Consider the following 13,209-nt stretch of genomic DNA (forward strand, 5'->3'; position numbering starts at 1 on the left):
AGGGGGACGCCTCCAAGAACTGCAGACTTTATGGAATCTGCAGCAGGAATGTATACGGGAAACTACACTGGCCATACAGGAGCGTCAAGCAGAGCTGTCAGAACAAATACAGCAGATAGAACAAGTGCAGGATGAGCTGAGGGATAGCGGTCCCACACAAAAGCCAAAAGGGGAGGACATTCCTCCCATAAAGCCAGCATACCAGTCCACGCCACGCGTGCCTGGTTTACCTCAAGTCACAGGGGATGGTGTTGCCCCCGCGCCCTCCACTAGCAATCCATTCATAGATAGAGCTTTTAGGGAGACAGGAGTTCAAGCTGGTACATGCAGGAATCTGAGAGCACTTCCCCGTGACAGGGAGGAAGATCAGAATACAGAGAGCGAAGATCAGGACTACGAGTTAGATAGTTGCTACATCGACGATGACGAACAAACATACGATGCTGAGTTTGTGGGCCGATGGGTTATGTACAATCCAACTGACCCGCCGCGACGACCAAACAGGGGACTAAGTGAATGCACACCTTGCAATGCTCCTGCACAACATGACAATGAAACAGAGAGACGCCCGACCCCACCGTCACCGGTGGCGAGTCACACTCGGAAATCTAAACCCTGTTTAGCTCCAGGTCTCGCTCTCCCCATATTAACTGCGAACAATGGCAGCTCCGCCTATAAACCTTTTTCCTTCACGGACATGAATTACATTTCTGAAAAAATGCCTACACCCACTGAAGGGGGACAGGGGTGGATGACTAAATTCTGTCAGCTGACAAACGGCTGGACAATAGCGATGGGGGACTGGAGAGCATTAATTGGCCGACAGCTTCCCCTGCATGAGCAACAAAAAATTGAAGCTCAAGCTCAAACAGCAATAGTGCCAGATGATGCATTATTCACGACCTATGCTACAGCCATAGGCACTGCCATGCGTACCATATATCCAGTGCCCGAGGGAGCATTACACTCTTTAACCTTAAACAGAAGAGATAAAGAGAGCATGCCTGAATTTTTCATTCGGTGTAAAGACACTTGGATCAGTGTAGCTGGAACTCATCCCAGCTCGGACAGGCTGCAGACAGCTATGTTCCGGAGAGCTATTTTAGAAGGAATGCCAAGGTCAGTGCAGGCACAAATGCAAGCTAACCCTGATTAACTAGGATGTGATGGAGACAAGTGGGAGAAGCATTTAGCTCACTATGTGCGGCGAGTGGAAGAAAAACAAAAAGTCCATGATGCTGAGGTGTCAAACAACACAGCACAATTGCTTAAGATGCAACTGGACAGCGAGAGGCGTAAATTACAGGATGATAAAAAAGGCCAATAAACCAACCACTCATATGATGCAGCAACCAGTGGCTCCTGTGCCCACACAGGGTCAACATGCTCCTCAGCAGCTGGTTGCTCCTCCTGCACCTGCGCCGGCGTATCCGCCTATGCAGCCCATGTACAGACAGCCTCAGCGGCCGATGGGGTTCGCGAGGGGTGGTTACGGGCAAGGGGGACGCGGACGGGGTGCACCTGGGGGTCAGCCAATGCGTTGCTTTACCTGTGGCGTGATCGGACATATCTCCAGATTCTGCCCTATGACACCGTGGCACACACAGCAGGTGTATGCGCCTGGACAGAGACCCTCAAAAGAACAACAGTATCAGCCGCCCATGCCCCAAGCACCCTATGCAGCAGCCCCTGCACAGCATCTATTTTGTGCAGCCCAGACGGTATGGTTGTGACTTTTCCAAATGGACAATCTTTCAACTGCTCTGTTAGCAGAATTTCCTCGCAGTCCCAGATGTTTCTGGGTCAGGACAATTCACCTGGTGCAGAGCCTCAGTGGGCTGACATCTATTGGGGGCTGGTGCAACCTGAGACAACGAAAGGGGGCGGAGTTTCGTCTTTGTACACTGCTTGGAAGCCCTGGCTCCACATGTTGCATCCCTATGCTCCTCCACCTGACCCGCTCCACGTGACTCTGTTTTATGACCGTGATGAGGACTTGGTGTATCGTGAGGCTTTTGAGGTAATGGAGGGCAGGGTAGAGCCGGTACAATCAATGTGCTTGTATGCAGGTGCAGAGGGAATAGTTGTAGCAGTAAATTTGAGTCCTGAATTGTCACAATATTATGAAATGGCTGAAGTCTCCTCGCCACACATCACTCTCGCTGTACATACTGAGCATCAGGCCAAAGAACTGGGTCCCATGACCAAAAGGCTGTTAAAAGCTTCGGACTGGGAACCCACTCAACTCCCACACGTGTCTTATTCTCCATCAGAAAAAGCATACAGAATCTCACAGACGACAGAGGACACCGTCCTTTTGGAACACCAACAAATTGAGAGATTTCATGGCAGAGAAAAAACTGATTATCCAGATGCTGCCGGTATGCTAAACGCCATTCCTACCTCTCTCTGGTCTTCGGGCCCGACAGATGTAGGTTTTTGTTCCACTGTCGCTCCCATAATGTTTGATCTAATTTCTACTCCTGATTCTAGACCAATCTGGCAGAGGCAGTATCCACACAAAGCTGTGGCAGAGGAAGGCATTGCAGACACCATTAATGGCTTATTAGCTGCTGGTGTCCTGATTGATAACCAGAGCAATTGGAATACGCCTATCCTGCCTGTCCAAAAACAAGATTCAGGAAAATATCGCATGGCACATGATTTGAGGGCAATTAATCGCATCGTAGCGACCCCTACACTGTCAGTACCCAATCCATATACAGCACTGTCTGCTGTCGCCCCTGAGCACAAATGGTTCAGTTGTATAGATCTGGCTAATGCATTTTTCTGTCTTCCGCTCGATCCCTCGCTGCGTGACATTTTTTCCTTCACGTATGCGGGTCGTCAGCTGACATACACGAGGATGCCGCAGGGGTTTGTGTTGTCACCCGGCATCTTTAATAATGTACTCAGAAACTTGCTGACCGATCTTCCCCTACCACCGGGCTCGGTGTTGGTGCAGTATGTTGATGATTTGTTAATTGCGTCCCCCACAGCACCAGATTGCCTCGCGGCTACGGATGTAGTATTGCGCAGATTGCTAGAAGTCGGTTTCAAAGTTTCACAGAAAAAGCTACAATGCTGCAGACAAGTTGTGTCTTTCCTGGGCAGGGTAGTCTCTCACAAAGGAACAGGGGTGTCTCCTGCCCACAAGGATGCTATCTTGCATCATACTAAGCCACAAACCGTGAAGCAAATGCTTTCATTTCTGGGCCTTACAGGCTACAGTCGTCATTTTGTGCCGGAGTATGCGGAGCTTACAGCCCCTTTGCGTGCTATGGTTAATGAGCAAGGCATGCGTAATCTCGCTGCATCATTAATTTGGGACGTGGTCGCTGAACAAAGTTTCATCACACTAAAGCAGGTTCTCTCGCACACAGCCGCCTTGGCAGTTCCTGATTACACCTTACCCTTCTTTTTGGATGTTTCTGAAAAACCACACTCAGTCAATGCGGTGCTTTTTCAAAAAAAGGGGGGGGGAGAGACAGGTGTTGTCATATGTGAGTGTAACATTAGACGCAACAGAGAACAGACATGATTGATCGGGTGAAAGGGTACAGATACCTCCTGGTGGCGGTGGATGCATACACCGGCTGGCCTGAGGCTGTACCCGCTAAAAAAGAGGATGCACAAACAGTAGTGAAGTTTTTGATTAACCACTACATTCCCACACATGGTTTCCCTAAAAAGATTCGATCTGATAATGGCACACATTTTAAAAATAAACATCTACAAGCAGTAGAAGCCCAGCTGGGTCTAAAACATGCCTTTGGAACTGTGTATCACCCACAGTCTCAGGGAAAGGTAGAGAGAATGAATCAGACCCTAAAAGGTAAAATCAGCAAAGTGTGTGCACAAAACAAACTTAGCTGGGTGGATGCTCTCCCACTGGCTTTGATGTCAGTAAGGAGCTCAGTTAGTTTGCGGACAGGATTCACACCATATGAACTTAGATGTGGACAGCAGTTTCCTGGACCAGGAGCTGGTGTTGTTAGAGCACAGGAAACTCCTTTCTTGGCCTATAAGCCATATTATGATCAGCTCAGAGCCCTTGTTTCAGCATTTTCCGCCCAGATCGCAGAGATCAGAGGGGGTGAGGTGAAGCCGCTTCCCCCTACCGACGCTGAGTGGGTGCTCCTGAAGGTCATCAAACGGAAGTGGACGGAACCTAGATGGACAGGGCCCTTTCAGGTGACGGAGAGGACAACTCACGCAGTTCGACTTAAGGGGAAAGGAAACACCTGGTTTCATTGGTCATTGTGTGCTGCAGCAGACCCTCCTGCGAGAACCCGAGCAGACATTCGCAGGGTTCTGAAAGAACAAGCATAAACTGTTCCTGGGTGGTAGAAAAAGGAGACATTTTATTATTTAGCTTCGCTAACGCTAAGAGTGTAGAGTCATTAGGTGTGAAGGCATAAAACAACTTACGTTGAGAGAAGTTCTGCTCAGCTACATGGAAGGTAACGGACTCCACTAGATGGCGCTATTTTGGCTTAATATTCATTAATTCTCACTATATTGATGGTTATGTCGTGTTGTTGTTGTTGTTGTATTCCCTCCCCTGAAATATCTTGCAGTGACGACAAGTCCGTGGAACCTCACCAAGTGACCACGAGAGATTCCAGAAAAGACACCTAGGTGGTTGGGTAAGTGGAAAGGAGTGCTCGTCTCGATGGGTGTTTCCCTGGCTGGTATGTTGTGTGTGGTGGTGTTGGTTGGTTGCTGTTGTATTCCCTGTATTAGGTCTCTCTGGAACCACGCCATCGTGGCCACATTTGAGAAGCAGGGACCCCACGCTCGCTACCAGGTGGTTGCGCTACCAGAACTTGGGCATTGTCGCAGAGGTGCCTACACCCTGGCAGTGGCTCCGCATGGGGATTCCGTGTGAAGTCCTGGTTTGTTGGTCTCAGGGAGCTGAGACCAAGAGGGGGACTTGTGGATATGGGACTCCACACCTCACTCTTATATACTCACAATTGTCACTATTTACTCAATCACATTCATTTACTTAATCATATTATATCATATTAATTTTACTCAGATAGCCAAATATACTAATCATCACGAGTGGTTAGATACAAATATAGCGTGTACTGAAACCATGCAGCTTGGCACCACGGAGAACTGAGACCTGTACAGTATTGAGGCCTCTGTCACCCTGAACATCTGAGAGAGTGGAAAAGTACTGAGAACCAAAGAACGCCATGACTGCATGTCTGGATAGCGGAAAACCATAACAACAAGAAGGACCTGAAGGTCGTAGTCACAACGACATATCAAAAGTAAGACGTAATGTAGCCAAAAACAGGAGCCAGGGCCTTGGGAGAATTCCATGCATCAGCAGACATAGGTTCAGTATCCCAGGAATTAAGAGGGGCAGGTGGCAGACCACACGTAGCTGATGTGCATTGGTGAATGATGAGAGAACGTTATCCTTGAGGGTAGACAGGAATGTGTGTGCGCTAACTGTCACGTTTCAGGACAACTTCTCAGGCCTTGAGGAGTATGATGGGAGTCAGAACGAGGAGGACGTGGACGCGCCTCGGGCCAATGAGGGGGAGGCAACGCCCTCAAATTATGCACAATTCAAATTCATCCTATGTGTTAATAAATACTGGGTCAGGGAAAAAGTAGTCAGTTCAGACTTCGCGAACTGAACAGCACTGTTGTTGATCAGGGACACGATAGTCAGACCCAGAGCTCTGTACACTTTGCAATTTCTACTGGTGTTTAGAATAAAGCTGATTTTTGAAACTTCAATACCTCCTCCTATTTTCTTCATCAAACGAACACGCGAGGACCAGGCATTCAGAGAGGTCCTCCAACACTACTCACACTGCACATCTGACGTTTTGTCTCTCCCACGGGGAGAATTTAAAATCGATTGCAGCTATGTTAAAGATGTAGCTCGCCATCTGACCTGTCCTCCCCTCGTCTTCATCACAGGCTTTTTGCTTTTCTCTCTCCCTGCCCTTCACCCCTCCCTCCTCACCCCCATAAGTGATGTGCCCACATGCTCTTAACAAGGCACAAATTGTTTAAGACAGTCGTTGCGGTGAAGTGAGTCCCATGTCCTCGGGCTGACCGAGATTATGTGCAGAGGAAGAGCAGGTCAGAGTTCAAACAAAGACTGGATCCAGTCCCTTTGGTTTCCTAGGAGGGGAAACGAGTGTGCTTAAACGTCCTGGGAGTCGTTTGCCTCTTGATTTTAGAATCAATGAAGGGGGCGAGGAGGGAGGGTGGAAGGTTTCTGTGGCAGAAAATGGCATTAGAGTTAATGACCAAGTTTGTCCCAGAGGGGTAGTCCATATTAAAGCTATTTCAGCAGTGACAGCGCTCACCACATGACCTGACTGATTAATAACAAAACGGCGCTCAAATAGGAATAACAATACGTGTCAGTCAGAGTGAAAGGACAACTGTGATTCAGCTGTGTGTGTGCTGTTTGTGTTGCTTTGTTAATAACATTTTGTAACCAGGAAGCAAAACTATCACTGTTCTTCAGCAAATCAAATGTTCTCATTCTTATCATAATGTAGTATTATTAGTATAGTGTATTTGAAATAACAGGTTGACTCTACATGTGTCATTACAACGCAGAAGATAATAATCATCTTAAATGGATTCTTCCACAATGTCTTATTATAGTCCATATGATATATGAGTTAATAGTCATTGCTAAGTGAAATAATCAGTTATGTGATAACTAAATTCAAAATTAACGATGTAGATGTAACACAGATTAGTTGATTGACAGCTATTCAAAAAGTTCTTCTGTAACGTAAAAAAAAAGGAACCACAGGGAAAATGATGGGGAACTGATTTTAGCTATTAAGGGCAACATATAGTAAGCACAAATGTTATAAATAATAGGCATATGTATGTGTGACAGAAGTAGTAGTAGTAGTATTTTTAATAGTAGGTAATTATTAAAGATTGTATTGACTTACTTAAGAGTGAACTGGTCTAGAGTTGTCTATTTCTGAAGCACTTTGGTTTTTTTTATACTTTTTATCTAATAGTTTTCAATATATACAGCAGAGTGAAAATACTCACAAAAAACAAACAAAAAAAACAAGACAAAACAAAGACGTAACAGCATGTCAGCATTAGCATGGACGAGTTTGCTTATAATTTGTATAAGACTTCTATAAATAAACATCTCATTTTTAATTTGTCCATGATTATAGGATATAGAGAAAGAAAACCAAGAATAAAAAAAAGACAAGTAAAAGCATAGAGCAAATTTAATCAGATTTTATTTAGGCCTAGAAATGTATTTATATATACATATATATAAATATATATTTCCCCCTTTAGTTTTTTTGCTGTTTGTGTTCTTCACCGACTGTTTCTAGCTCAAATCCAATGCTCAAGTACACACACATCTACATTTGTCATTCATCTCTTTTCATGTTACATCAATGTGAGTTATCTTTTTCCATTGTGACTCAAAAACATCACTTAGATTCTTTATCCAATGTGTCATTCTCTCCATGTTACGAATTTCGTTAATGGTTGCTTTCCATTTAGTTATGTGTGGTAGGGTCGGTTTCAGACAGTTTTTAGTCACCTGTTTCATTGCTGATATTCTTCAAATATTATACAGGTATTTGTCTGATGCAAGAGACAGTGCCTTGGGGATGGTTCCTAAAAGCAGGTGTTGTGGACTTAGGGAAAAGTTACAGTTAAAAACATAATTTATTTCCTCTCTGACTGAGGACCAGTACTGTTTCAACACAGGACACAAGTACAATATATGAGTGTAGTTGGCTTCAGTTTCTCCACAGTTACGCCAGTAGCTTGTTGTGATATTGCGGTTGTATTTGGATTGAATGATCGGTGTTTTGAAGTATCTGATTTGAAGTTTCCAGGAGAACTCCCTCCAGAATAGTGAACTTGTAGCTTGTAGTGTGAAGCACTTTGAAGCAATCATTATTTAAGATACAATTACATACAATAGAATATGATAGGATATGATACGACACGATACACTATAGAACAACACGACACGATACAATATGATACGATACGATACAATAATGGGATACAATATATTAAGAGATATATACATACATTAAGATATGATACACTTTATTAGGTCATTTCTTTAGGGGAACTTGTCTTGGGCTCAAGTGTTGCACACATTTAGATAGTTAGTAGATTAATAGCTTAAAAAAATGTAAGCAGATAAGCACCATGTTGCACATGTAAAATAGCATACACAGCATGGCGCCGAAGCACAACCCCTCAGACTCAAGAAACATTGACATGAGTCCAGGATGCAGGTCAGACAGAAACCCTGAAAATGATGGTTGTTTAGTCCAAAACTCAAAGACACAATGTTTACTGTCACTGAGGAGAGGCCTGGAATGTTGCTAAATAAAAAGCTGCTGTTCATAAAATTTGATCATTCATAAGTCCTGATTAAATTACTTGTGCGGTTATTTATTAAATCCTAGGACAGCTCTCACTGTCTGGCTGTAACCACCAGTTGAAAAGTCCCATTATGTTGTGCATTGTTCTGAATGCTGATTGTATCGTTCCTGTGCGGCAGCAGAGGCCCCATCTGATATTTAGCACCACAAGTCTGCTGGGGGTGACGAGGGGGCAAGGCCGAGTCCCACGTGTCCAGCTGGGGAGCAGATTAAAGTGCTGTGAAAAGCCCCACACTGCTGCCCGCTATGAGAAAAATAATAATGTGGACATGGCCTTCCCTTTATGACAGTAACAACACATTCTCCAGAGACCAATCTTTTTTTATCAATTCCAAAGAGTGACAAACAGCACACAGCCAAAGCCAGAACTGGGCGAGACGATGTATGGAGTATTTATGATGCTTGTGTGTCCTGAAGGCGGTGATGACAAAAGCAGTCAGACAAACTTTTATGACTATCTGCTGTTTTTCATCCAAACAGGTTCACAGAGGCTCCTTATTTCTTTCAAAATGAGTGAGGGACTGGATGTGCCCTACAGAGGAAGAGCACCTTTAAACAAATGTGACTGTGGCAAAAAAAAATAGCATGACTCAGATATTAACAGGAATTATGTACAGTGTTAGAGCCTCATTCTCCAATATAATCCTTAGTGTTGACTTGAGAAAGTTCCTATAGGAAGCATACAGCAGATTCATGACCCTGTTCTTAAATTGCAGAACTGATGAATGCCACATCCTCCTCACCAATTGGAAATCAGAGCCAGTTTTTCTACTAGGCGAAGGTAAAGGTCCTCAAATGACAGAAAAAAGCATGAGACTGCAGGGCCGTGAGCATGTACAGACATCACACAAGATCAGAAAGAGAGGTAGAGAGAAGTCAAGGCAAGGCAAGGCAGCTTTATTTGTATAGCGCATTTCATACACGAGGGCAATGTGCTTTACATTAGAACATTAAAAGCATTGGAAACATTCAGACAAGCATAAAAGAGCACAATTAAAATGACGAATATAATAAAACAGAAAAGAAAAGGAGAATTAGAAATATACTAAAAGTAAATTTAAAATGTGCATTTAAAGTGAGTTAAAATAAGACAAGATAGGAAGGCAGTGGTAAATAAAAAGGTCTTAGTGTTTGATTTAAAAGAGGTGAGAGTTGGAGCAGACCTACAGCTTTCAGGGAGTTTGTTCCAGATATGTGGTGCATAATGACTAAACGCTGCTTCACCATGTTTCGTTCTGACTCTAGGGACTGAAAGCAGACCTGCACCTGATGACCTCAGAGGTCCAGATGGTTCATACAGTAGCAGCAGATCAGCAATGTACTTTGGGCCTAAACCATTCAGTGCTTTATAAACCATCAGCAGGATTTTAAAGTCTATTCTCTGACAGACAGGAAGCCAGTGTAGAGATCTAAAAACTGGAGTGATGTGGTCTACTGTTTTGGTCCTTGTTAGGACTCGAGCAACAGCATTCTGTATGAGCTGCAGTCGTCTGATGGACTTTTTAGGGAGTCCTGTAAAGACCCCATTACAGTAGTCTAGTCTGCTAAAGATAAATGCATGGACGAGTTTTTCTGCATCCTGCTGAGACATAAGTCCTTTAATCCTTGATATATTCTTAAGGTGATAGTAGGCTGACTTTGTAATTGTCTTAATGTGGCTGCTGAAATTAAGGTCTTAAGAAGTGCTATTGAGAAGTCAGAAATGTCCACATTATAATCTAAAACAATAGTCCACTGTAATCCTAAGAAATACTTTAGTAGGCATGTGATGGAGGAAGTGACACATAGAGGCTGATTTATCATTTATTATTACCCAGCTGTCTTAGCAATCACCCAGCTGAGTTAAATACTTGACTCTGATTGGTCTGAAAACTATAACAACAGTTATTAATCCTAAACAGTGATTAGGGGCACTGGTGGCCTAACGGTCTAAGTGCCCCACATACAAGACTACAGTCCTTGTCACAGAGGTCGCTGATTCGATTCCCACTCTCTACTCTCCACATTTCCGGTCTATCTACAGCTGTCCTATCAATAAAGGCAGAAACGCCCAAAAATATAACTTAAAAAAAAAAAACAGCGGTTAGTAAGTGAGGCAAGGACAGCCTGATACACACGCGATAGCAAATCAAACCATGCAAAGGAGTCTGGCAACATTTTACCTCTGCCTGTTGACACTGTGGCAAAAAGTTGGGTCCATTAGCATGCTAAATTAGTGAGCTAAAAATCAGGGGGAGCATTTTAAGGTTACTTTTAATGTATTTGGAGCACGGGAAACTCTAATATAAGCCATCCCAGCCCTTCAGGACAAGATAAAACCTCTACTAGGGTTGAGGTTTTGTTCACCCTGGACTGATTCTTATCTGCATAACCACCTCGCTCACCATGCATAATCGCTTATACATCTAGTAGCTGTATTAGGGGATAAAATGAGCTACAAACAAATTTAGGATATGTTTCCCAAACTGAATTGAAAGTTTCCACAGTGTGTTTGTTTCGCTGCCCCAAAAGCAGCATAAAAAAACTATTATTATAAGTATAAATGAAGTTCAGATGAGTTGTCACCACATTATACATATCTAAAATAAGAGTCATTATTTTGCAGGTTCAATCTTTGCAGTAGAATCTTTTTAAGCTCCTACAAGGAACTTCAATCACGTGTTGATTTTGGCGCCCCCTGGAGTTTATCTTTTTGTGTGACAACCAGTGCCAACAGTGACATGCGCTCAAAGCATCTTTATGTAAATGATCAATCTTCCTTGTGACGGTCATGTTTGCTTCTATACGTCTCAAAGAGGCATTACTATTATTATTCAAATTAACATGTCAGGATCAAAGACAAATAAATACCTGACTTTTTGACTTGGGCTGGACAAAAAATTGCAATCCTCTTGATGTAAATATCAAAATAATGTAAAATGTGTAAAGATCAAGAAAACAAGTGAAACTTCAGCCTCACAGGGAAAAAGAGAATTATTCATTCTTGGAGCTCTTTTCACATCAGTTGCAATGACAGCATAATTTGTGAATATTCAAAGTTGTGAAATGTTTGTGTCTCTGTCATTTGCTGTCACTGTGATAAGCCCAAACTACATGTTGTATCATAATAGTGCTTTGGCAGCTGTGTTGATCTTTATTTGTCATCAGTGTTTAGTATCCTTCAAAACAGTGTGTGTGTGTGTGTGTGTGTGTGTGTGTGTGTGTGTGTGTGTGTGTGTGTGTGTGTGTGTGTGTGTTTGTGTGTGTGTGTGTGTGTGTGTGTGTGTGTGTGTGTGTGTGTGTGTGTGTGTGTGTGTGTGTGTGTGTGTGTGTGTGCGTGTGTGTGACTCCCATGCTGCAGTGCGTACTGTAGTCAGATAAAGAGCCTGAAATCTGTCTTGTAATCTGGTTTGGTGGAAATGCTTGATTTAAATGTTCCATGGTGGTGTGAAGTGTGCTGGATTCAGAATAATGTGACAGTCTAAAGATTATTTGATCAAGCTTTGTATTAAAATGAAAGTTCTTAGGAAGATCACCGCATACAATATTTCAACCCTCGTGCATCACTGACTGTGGAGGGAGCTGAGCAGCAGACAGAGCAGACTGAGCTTAAACCGTGTTTGGGACAGACAGGGGAACAGTTCAATAAAGAAATGTATTTATTTGAACTCAATAAAACTGCTAAACTTTGGTGTGACTTTGGTGGCAGAAATAAAGGGAGAGGGACAGAGTGAGGCTGCAGGAAGCTGGTTTGATATCAGGTGAGGAGCATCAGGCTCACATGCTCCAGATCTGAGATGAAGTGGCCACCAGAATATAAACACACATGCAGGAGCTGTCACACCTTTCTGTCCCCACTAATCATATCTATAGAGGCTATCACCATTGAAGTATTTTACAAATGTTATATTCCTGTGCATTATTTTTGGGCTGTAGAAAGTTTAACACCATTGACATTATTAAAACCTAAATATTTAAGGACACAAAAGAAGACGTGTGTCCAAAGTCCCCATTTAAAGTAAGTAAGAAATGTGGTAAATTGAAATGTAAATAAGATTTCAAGCAGCCCAAATGCTTCATTTTAACACAAGACCCACCTCTGACATGACAAATAGTCAGTTATAGTGTGGGATGGGATGAGGTGGCCCGTCAGGCCATTCCTCCAGACGCGCCCATGTTGCGTCCAGAGGAGCGACAGTTTTTCCAGCAGCTGCAAAAACCAAAATATTCTTCTTCTGAATGGGGGTAATAAAATACCTGATATGACTCTTCCAACCAAATACTCCACATAAAGCTGTGTTTTAATTAAAATCAGTGATTAATGAGACACAATTACCAGAATGACACAAAAAAAACATACACAACAAATAATTTGCAGTATTTGCCATAAAATGAGAGAGTATGGAAGTTGAAATCCTCTTTTTCTGCAATCATAGAAATGTTTCTTGCAAGTTAACATCAATGAACCTCATCCAGATTTAATCACAGCCATCAGGAAGACAAACTACCCAGGAGAGAAAATAAATATCCACATAAAAGTATAAACAGAGTTCAGGCAGGTTAATGGCCTCAAATTAAACATTTATATCAAAACGCTTTCTGTCAAGTGTTCACTGTACAATAAAAGCCCTTAGATGAATGGTCGCAGTATATTGAATATTAAAAGTGCACCGACTCATACATACTTCAACACAATAAATGAACATTCGAGACAAAAGCTGTAAATCTCTGTGAGATCTGTGCACAAAATAAACACAATGAAACTCGATCCTTTTCTCGTCTCTCATTT

The 13,209-nt window shown here is 43.0% G+C and overlaps 1 protein-coding gene across 1 annotated transcript; it reads left to right on the forward strand.

Annotated features, from left to right (window-relative positions):
- Window positions 1–1,343: 1,343 nt before the first annotated feature.
- Window positions 1,344–5,054, forward strand: LOC117829124. The gene is made up of 3 exons (XM_034706681.1): window positions 1,344–1,721; window positions 1,808–2,044; window positions 3,520–5,054. The coding sequence occupies exons 1-3, from the start codon at window positions 1,344–1,346 to the stop codon at window positions 4,330–4,332; spliced, it is 1,428 nt and encodes a 475-aa protein (XP_034562572.1). The 3' UTR covers window positions 4,333–5,054.
- The last annotated feature ends 8,155 nt before the right edge of the window (window positions 5,055–13,209 follow it).

Source organism: Notolabrus celidotus, chromosome 2 (assembly GCF_009762535.1).
Source record: "Notolabrus celidotus isolate fNotCel1 chromosome 2, fNotCel1.pri, whole genome shotgun sequence".
NCBI lineage: Eukaryota > Metazoa > Chordata > Actinopteri > Labriformes > Labridae > Notolabrus > Notolabrus celidotus.

Excerpts from the sequence above, each read along its gene's own strand:
- LOC117829124 (XM_034706681.1), top strand. The coding sequence starts at position 1,344 with ATGCAGCAACCAGTGGCTCCTGTGCCCACACAGGGTCAACATGCTCCT. Across the intron at positions 1,722-1,807 it reads TATTTTGTGCAGCCCAGACG|GACAATTCACCTGGTGCAGA; the intron begins GTATGGTTGTGA and ends TTTCTGGGTCAG. Across the intron at positions 2,045-3,519 it reads TGGAGGGCAGGGTAGAGCCG|ACGCAACAGAGAACAGACAT; the intron begins GTACAATCAATG and ends GTGTAACATTAG.